Source organism: Octopus bimaculoides, chromosome 2 (genome assembly GCF_001194135.2).
Source record: "Octopus bimaculoides isolate UCB-OBI-ISO-001 chromosome 2, ASM119413v2, whole genome shotgun sequence".
Taxonomy (NCBI): domain Eukaryota; kingdom Metazoa; phylum Mollusca; class Cephalopoda; order Octopoda; family Octopodidae; genus Octopus; species Octopus bimaculoides.
This window is the reverse complement of record NC_068982.1, coordinates 92,503,670-92,513,059: the sequence shown is the minus strand read 5'-3', so window position 1 is coordinate 92,513,059 and position 9,390 is coordinate 92,503,670. Positions and strand designations below refer to the sequence as shown.

Genomic DNA, 9,390 nt, shown 5'->3' with positions numbered 1-9,390 from the left:
ATATATATATATATATATATATGTGCATATTTTAGGAGTTATTGCTCCACAAACAACCCATTAACCATCCATGAACACATTGCTTAAATAACTACTAGGTTTATCAGTGTAATACTATTGGATAGACCAATTTATGTATTAAGCACATTCCTGGCAACTGGTACATACATTGCCGGTAGGGACACTGTATTTCGTTTTGCATCCATAATATACTACTAGATATATTAAAAGTTAATAAATCAATACTGTGTCCTATTTTTTGTGTTAGCAGTGCAATTCAATCACTTTTAAGTTATCTCTACAGATTTTCTATGGAATTTAGAGCCAGCACTGAATCGGTTGGATATGGCAATATCTCACCTCTCTGTTAGGAGGCACAAGCACTTACACAATCAATGGGAGCTTCCGCCTACCTAATTCAACCACAAAGTTTCAGTTGACCTGAGGCTACAGCAGAAGACACTTACCCAAGGTGCCATTCTTTCTTTGCTCAGTTTTAGCTTTATGGCTGTTAATGAATGAAGATGATTAAAAGAAAATATAATAGGATAGCAAATAAATGGATCTTTACCCTTTGAACAGCAGATGGAGAAATTAATTTTTTTGTAACTAAACACTTTCAAACTTCGGACACTAGTAGAATGTGTTATATAAAGCATCTTTTACTCTTAATGTTGTTGAGAAAAGTTTCTATTTTCAAAGTTATTTCGTGTTAAATTCAACCAGTCAATGATGTGTATTCGGCTGAATAAAATTACTGCTGTTGTTTGTCAACAACTTCCGGTGGTGTATATTTCGTTTGTCACTGTTATTTATGACATATTTCATCTCAGTTACATTTGTATGAATAAACAAGTGTATCTGAAGCATGTTTACTTCATGGCACCACCATAATCGTTCGTGCATTTCTACTGCTTTTAGTTTTTTTTTTCCTGTTTTTCAGCTACTATTTTCGGAAAGACTTTTTTGCCCCCACCCCCACCCCTCCAATTTCTTCATTTTTAATTTTTTTCTGTAACTCTAACCCTAACAGTAACCCTAAACCTTAACCCTAACACCTTAAGGCTAAAACCAGTACAAACACACAAATGATGTCATAAATAACAGTGACAAACAAAATATACACCACCTATAGTTGTTGTTGACAAACAACAGCAGTAATTTTATTCAGCTGAATACACGTCATTGATTGTTTGAAATTAGCAAAATACAACAACTTTAACATGAAATAACTTTGAAAATATAAACTTTTCTCAACAATATTAAGAGTAAAAGATGTTTTATATGACACATTCTACCTGTGTCCGAAGTTTAAAAGCGTTTAGTTACAAAAAATTAATTTCTCGTTCTGCCGTTCAAAGGGAAAAGATCCAAATAAATTAATGCTAAAACATATGCATGTATATATAAACCCATCTGAATTAAGTGTCAAAATGACAGCAATTAGGAATAAAGTTCTTATCACTGGAAAACTTAGTGTATGAAATGTTGATGACATTTTTTCCAGCATTATCACAATAGCTGCAGCACATTGTTGTTCTTAACAGAACAAGATACAATTTTTCCATACACAAATAGATCAGTTGGAAAGAATAGACCTATTTTACTCAATACCGTGGAGGCACAATGGCCCAGTGGTTAGGGCAGCGGACTCGCGGTCATAGGATTGCGGTTTCGATTCCCAGACCGGGCGTTGTGAGTGTTTATTGAGCGAAAACACCTAAAGCTCCACGAGGCTCCAGCAGGGGATGGTGGCGAACCCTGTTGTACTCTTTCACCACAACTTTCTCTCACTCTTACTTCCTGTTTCTGTTGTGCCTGTAATTCAAAGGGTCAGCCTTGTCACACTGTCACGCTGAATATCCCCGAGAACTACGTTAAGGGTACACGTGTCTGTGGAGTGCTCAGCCACTTGCACATTAATTTCACGAACAGGCTGTTCCATTGATCGGATCGACTGGAACCCTCGACATCGTAAGCGACAGAGTGCCAACAACTCAATACCAAAGCAATAACCTGGAAAATCCATTTGTGAGTATATTATTTTACTCAATGAACAACATTGAAATTTATTGACTGTCATTGCTATTTGAACTGGGTGGAAGCTGTAACTATTGTGTAAAGGTGAATGGAAGAATGGAGTCAAAAGGTCTCAGCTCAGTTCTTGGCACAATGTCTTCCTCGGTCTCCCTCTGCCCCGGATTCCTTCAACTGTTTGGGAGTGGCACTTCTTCACACAGCTCTCCTCATCCATCTGTAGTACATTGGTATGGTCATGTCCTACAGATGGATGAAGAGAGCTGTGTGAAGAAGTGCCACTCCCAAACATTTGACGGAATCCGGGGTAGAGGGAGACCCAGGAAGATATAAGATGAGGTGGTGAAGCATGACTTACTTTGATGATTACAAAGAGTTTATCTCTTTCACCACACAAATATTGAAAGTAAGTGAAAAAAAAAAAGAACCAAAAAAACTATGATAAAGATAAACAGAAAATTTTTTAAATGACAAAAAATTAAAAACATCTATTAATACTCTCATAATTATACTTAAAATTATTTCCTTTGTAAAAAAAAAAAAAAAAAAAAAAAAAAAGAATTCAGTGAATATTTGAAGAGAAAAGACTTAAGTCCTGGGAAGAGGAAGAACAAGAACGAGGAGGAAGATTTGAAAGGCAGTCAACACATGTTCTAAAAGATGAAATTTGTACAGGTAAACACAAAGTGGATATTCTATTTCTATGTTGTTCAATTTCAGTCCCTAAATATAGTTATATCTATTATAAATTATAGTAACATATTGATTGAGGATATTTTGAAAATGAATGTATTAAGATTACCTAATTTGTTTTGGTTCTGTTTTTCACTCTTTCGAAGAGCTATCAACTAACTAGATTATTACCATCAATTATAATTATTATTATTGATGTAAGGGCTGTGGATCTGTAATATTTGGTCTGAATCCAAATAGCACCAAGGTGAACTTTGCTTTCTCTCCTTCCAGAGTTAATAAAATAAAGTAACAATCAAGCACTGGGGTTTGATTTCATCAACTAACTCCTCCCCAAAATTCCTGGATTTGTATTGCTGTTTGAAAAAGAAAAAACAGGTTGGAGAACATGCCTAGTGGTGTTCCAGATCTTCACATTCTGAGTTCAAATCCTGTAGAAGTACATTCTGGACTCAAATGCCTCCAAGATTACATTCTGAGCTCAAATCTTGCCAAGGTTAAGTTTGCCTTTCATCTTGCTGAGGTCAATAAAGTATCAACCAAATTGACCAATCACCTGAAAAATCATCATCCTAGATTATCAATCTGAAAAAACGCCACTCCTACCAGCTCCATCTGCAGAATCAGCATCCCACCTCCACAGTGAATATCATTTGTATAATGAGGATTGCATAAATCAATCCTTTGTGTTATGCATCTTTATAAGAAAAAAAAAAAAGAAATAAGAAAGAGTAATATACACTATCTTCCAAAATTATGTGAAACTACAATAATTATATAGATTTTTGTCTGAAAGAAGTTTTCCACTGATAAAATACAACTGTAATTAGCATATTTACTTTTGAATCTGCCAGAACAACTTATTTTGATTCTCACTGTTTACTGTGTACATGAGAATTTATCATCTGTTGCATCAGCAAATAACTTGTTTGAAGTTATAAACAAGAATTACAAACACGTTAAATTCAGTAGTCTGCCTTTGGCTGATGAGATTCAAAGATGTTCAAACACCATGTTTCCCAGAGTCTTCATATGTTACTGTATCGAGTGTGTTATGAACACACATTCATCTAAAAGAATTGTTCTCCTATGACCAAACACAGCAGGGGTTAGCATATTCACATTTAAATATGCTGGAACATATCAAGAATGAATATGAAAGTTGTCATGATAGATATTATCTGTATATGTGTTATAGTAATGATGGTGTTAATAACAGGGAAGAACAGGGATCAATGGTATTAGAACATTGGACAATGAGCTTAGTGTACTGTGTCTCTGTCAACTGTCAATAGCAGAGTCTAATTCAACGGGGTACCAACAGGTGATATCATTCACTACTATAAGTAGAACTGAGAATACCATTGGCTCAAAGTTTTGAGTTCAGTTCCAACAAAGGAATAAAAATCTACTTGCATCCTATTCTGAGGAAGATCCCCCTTACAACCATGGGAATTAGAAGCAGGTACTAGCAGCTTACTGACAGTTCCCAAGCAAATTAAAAGGATACTGAATTGTTTCAGGTGCTGAATAATTTGTACATCTGTTTAGAAGAAAATAAATTCTGACTGATTATGTAGCAAAAAAAAAATCTAAGTAGTATATCCAGTTTTTCTTTTATCCTATAAAGTCAGAGGTTCATTTCCTGGACCAGATAGCACATATTCATACTTCACTTCACATTGCTCCATTCAACTCAGCTTTAAATGAGTACCAACTGGATTCTGTTATGCTCCTCTCCCTCCAGCTGTCATATCCTGGATGTTCCACTGGAAGCAAGGACAGGAGGGCCAAGAGATTGTCTATGTCTGCTCACAACAACATAGGCACCTAAAACAATTACTGAAAGAATCACTAAGTCATTCTTGCTCACAAGTGACTGGTAGTTGCTATTGGGAGGAAATTATATTCTATCATTGGTTTCATCAACTGAACTTAAAGCCATGTTGGAACCAGGCTTCTAGGGTACAGTTAATTACATTGATCCAAGCACTTATTTTATCAACCTTTGGAGGATGAAAGGCAAATGGTTAGGGTTCAAGGTTGGATTTGAAATCAGAATGTAAATATGTACCTCAAGGTATTTTGTTCAGCATGCTACTAAATATGCCATTCTTACATGTAAATAACAAGCAAAAATTCTCAAAATTTCCTTTTTCCATAATCTAAAACAAAATTATCCTACTGAAGTTCCTAGACCTAGAATTGTTATCCACCATTTACTTTTTCAGATATAGCCTAGTGATGGAAATGAGAACCAGATTGATTTTGTACTTATCAGAAAGCAAGACAGGCAGATATTTTTGAACACTGAATAGAGAAATGTATTCTTCAATAAACTTTGGTGATTAATGATATGAACATAGAAGCAAATGAAAAGTTGGAGAGAGATGGCATGGGAATTAAATCATCTCACTGTTAGCTGAGACTTCCACACAATTGTTATACCTATATTGATTGAGAACATGAAAGAGAACTACAACATAAAGACATCTTACTGTTACAAAGAACTGATTTTGAAGAGAACAGGGTACCAATCAACATAGAAGCCGTGGAAGAAAAAAAGGTAGTAAAGTAGGTGGGTAGCAGGAAATCAGGTATACCTAATCAGAGTGGATCTAAGAGTAGGAAATTTGCTAATGATGTGTTGTCAGAATGGAAGTATGAAACATTTTGATGTCAAGTACAGATGCCAGAAAAAAGAAGAGGTGGATGAAATTCAGAGAAGCATTAATAAAGTGTTTTTATGAAGTGTTGCCAGTGCCGCTGGACTGGCTCCTGTGCAGGTGGCACGTAAAATACACCATTTTGAGCGTGGCCGTTGCCAGTACCTCCTGACTGGCCTTCGTGCCGGTGGCACGTAAAAGCACCCACTACACTCTCGGAGTGGTTGGTATTAGGAAGGACATCCAGCTGTAGAAACTCTGCCAAATCAGATTGGAGCCTGGTGTAGCCATCTGGTTTCACCAGTCCTCAGTCAAATCATCCAACCCATGCTAGCATGGAAAACGGATGTTAAACGATGATGATGTTGTATGAAGCATGTGTAAAAAGTGACATAGAAATTTAATGTGGAAGATTTGTAGAAACTGGAGAGAAATGACACTGACCAATACCTTGTGAATAAAATTTGGCAGACAAAAACTGTGTGGAAGCTCATTGCCTCCTATTTGTTACAGTTACCCAAGTCACAATAGGGGAATTTAAGACCAACTATCCTTAGGGAATCCTTTATGCTCATGGATTAGTCTTTGTAGGCGAGTCTGTTAAAGAGTAAAGGAAAAAACTCCAAATATGAGAGGAGAGACCTCAAAGTAAACCCTGCAAAGACAAAAGTTTTAGTAAGGAGGAAAAACAAAAGATTCTAATAAGTGACCACACTTAATATGCAGAAGAGAATAGGTTGGAATTCTGATTGCATCAAATACCAGCATCAAATGGGTGTACAAGATGTACACCTATATCTGGCATTTGGATTACAGATAAGCTCACAAAGAGAAGCTTTGTATATAACAAAAACATTTATGAAATACTTTTGAAAGCACAGAAAAGTCTCTAGAAAAAGCTGATAGCTTCTATTACCTTGATGACCAAATTACCAGTGGAGTGGGTATTCCAAATGCATTGTAGCCAGAGTAAGAACAATTTATCTCTGCTTGCAAAGGAATTCTCTCTATAAGTGAAGAGCAAATTGTATGATGCACATGTAAGAAATGTGATGTTCTTGATAGCCAAGCATGAGCACTGAATGAAGAGGGTGTGCAAAGACTAGAAGGAAATGATATAAGTATGCATCTCTGTTTGTGTAATGTTAATGTATGTGAACAGTAAAGCACAACTGAACTAAGGGTAAAACAGTATATGAGTCTTTTCTCTTTCCCACAATGTGCAAGAGAAAAAGACTGCATTGGTATGGACGTTTGATACATATGGTGGATGACAGTTGAATAAAACTATTAAATTATCCAAGTGGAAGGCAACTGTAGAAGAGAAAGACATGGGAAAAAATGGTGGAGACTTATTTCTTAAGAGACTGAACCTCCAAAAGGGAAAGACAGGGACTCACAGTAAGTGGCAAGACCCTGTGCTGGAGAAAACCAATCAAACCTATGCAAACTTAGATAAACAAGCATCATCATCATCATGATATGCTTCGATTTTTTTTTTTTACTATAGAAAAACTGATGTTCTTCAGACACCTTTGCACCAAGTTACAGATATTATCTTACTGTCAGAAATGCAGTAAACTAGTGACTGGCTCATTCTATTATTAATGTTATTATTCACAAGTTACAATATATAAGAAATAATCTAGCTGGTTATTAAAATCATTACCTTTAATAGAGACATATGGAGAAAAGTGATGTTGGTAAAGGAAACAGTGGAAGAGAATGAAATGGTGAGATCAAATCTAAAGAGTGTGGAACTCAAAAAGAAATGTAAAAACCAACATAAGTAGCAATATATTGTGCAGCTGACCCAGCCAATCTAAACCAACATCAGTATTTTACAACATACATTATTTTTTCCAATCGTTACAAACTAATTAGAATAAGAGAAATAAACAATACTAATAAAAAGGTGAGAAAATATTTTAACAAGAATTTATTGCGCAGAAATAAAAATTTATTAACAACAGATACTCAGGAAGGTACTGCAAAAATCTTGTGGTCGGTTCAGGGATTTGGGGAATAAAGAGTTCAATTTTTTACTTTTCTTTAGTAATAACTAATATATTATTTTACAATTTTTAAATTAATTAACATTTTTTCTGCCTCCTTCTAGCGTAACATTTTATTTGTTCCAAATTAAATTATCTTAGATTTTAAGATGGTCCAAAGAGTTAGGGAATTTTTCAATTTTATTAGTTTTTTTTCTTTTTTTTTTTTCTGAACTACACAAACATATCAGCAACAATAAATAGAATTTTTTATCCCAAAGTGGACTGTTCCACAATATCAGTGGATGGTGGTGGTGGGACACTGTTAACTGGAGATGAGTGTTTTGTGACATCACTAGGTGCTGCTGATGGGACACCATTAACCGGAGAGTCCAAAACATCATCTGCTTCAACTGGCTGACCAATTTCAGCAGGTGGTTCTACTGGAGAAAACACCAGCTGTGCATGTTCGTTGTTGTTATCAGCATACTTATAGTGCTGTTGTACTATCTGGGCTAAACGGGTGAGCTGTACCGAAGGAGAGCTAACTCCTCGCATTGGCACAATAATTGGGCTACGTATAGCTTCTTCACTATTGTCTTCATCTGATGCAGATGTTGAAGAAGTGCCAGCACTGGTAGCACCATTAAAACTGCTTGCTTTCACTTTCACTATATGTGTCTCCATTGGAGGTAGCAGGGTTGGACTCCCTGGATCAGTTTTTTCTCCATCTACTAAGAGAGACAATGTTGGAGCCTCTGCAGGTCGTAGAGTTTTGGGGGATTGTAACAGTTTAGCCAGATCTTTCAAAGAAGTTTTAGTAGATTCTGGACTATTGTCTGATGAAGACTGCGAGCCACTTTGAGAGCAGGAACCAGGTGTGATTGTTGAATGGCTGTCACTATTTCTGTCATGTTTACTTTTATCTGATGATACTGACCGAACACGACTGCTACGACGATCTGGAGAGTAGGAAGCAGGACTAGAACCACTTCGTATTCTACGAGGGCTGTGTGAGTGACTCCTACTGTGTTCTGACCGATGACTACCACCAAATGAAAATGACCGCCGCTCACCATCAGATTTACTCTTTCGGCCTTTACGAGATAAGTCCTCCAATGGAATCTCTTGTATGTTCATGGGATTAGTGTTTTGCCCTACATGATGTGTTTTTTTACTGTCACAAGGTTGATTCAAACTCTGGAATGCTACAGCATCAATCCCTTCTTCAACATCATTAGATGCAATTTTATTAACTTCCAAGGTATTGGGTTGTTTTCCTTGACTGCTTGCTTTATTTGACATATGTGCATACAATGGGCTTGTTTTGCTTGGAGATAAACCTTTCCGTGGAATAGGAGACACTGGTACTTGATTTTGTCCAATGGCCGTAGATGTGCGCACAGGATGACTTCGCCCTAAATTAGAAAAAAAAGAAAAAACAGAAAATTTTAGTATGGAATCATTTTCCAGTTAATATATCAATTTATCAAATACATGGCAAAAAAACTAAAAATAAAGGATTGCAAATTAAATCAACACTAAATTGGAAAACATTATCAAAACTACAATAGTAAATAGAAGAAAAATTAGCTCTAGCTCTAGCTCATAATTTAAATAAATTTGCTATAAAGCTCAGATCTGGTAAAGCAGATATCAAACACATATCTATAAAGCTCAGATCTGGTAAAGCTCAAATCTGGTAAAGCAGATATCAAACACATATCTTGAATTACATTATTAAATGTGCCCTTCTTTTTAAAGGACAATGAGATGTGACTTGAGGATGATTTGGCTGCTATTTCTAGCAAGTCGAGTAACCACATATAGATGGTGAACAGTAGCAATGGCACAAGTGAAAAAAATAGGTAAAAATGACAATAAGTTTACTAAAATATACACCATTGGCAAAAAAAGTAGAATAAAGTTTTTACACATGTACATATATGTTTATATGACACTATGTATATAGTCACCATCTATATATATATATATATATA

The 9,390-nt window shown here is 35.7% G+C and overlaps 1 protein-coding gene across 5 annotated transcripts in view; it reads right to left on the bottom strand.

Moving 5' to 3' along the window:
* Positions 1–7,312: 7,312 nt before the first annotated feature.
* LOC106883998 (protein CLEC16A) overlaps positions 7,313–9,390 on the bottom strand; it is a 109,900-nt gene continuing 107,822 nt past the window's right edge. For all 5 annotated transcript variants that reach the window (XM_052978448.1, XM_052978449.1, XM_052978450.1 and 2 more), the window contains one exon: positions 7,313–8,808. In XM_052978448.1, coding sequence (XP_052834408.1) covers positions 7,661–8,808 — 1,148 coding nt within the window. In that variant the 3' untranslated portion in view covers positions 7,313–7,660. The remainder of the gene's footprint in view (positions 8,809–9,390) is intronic.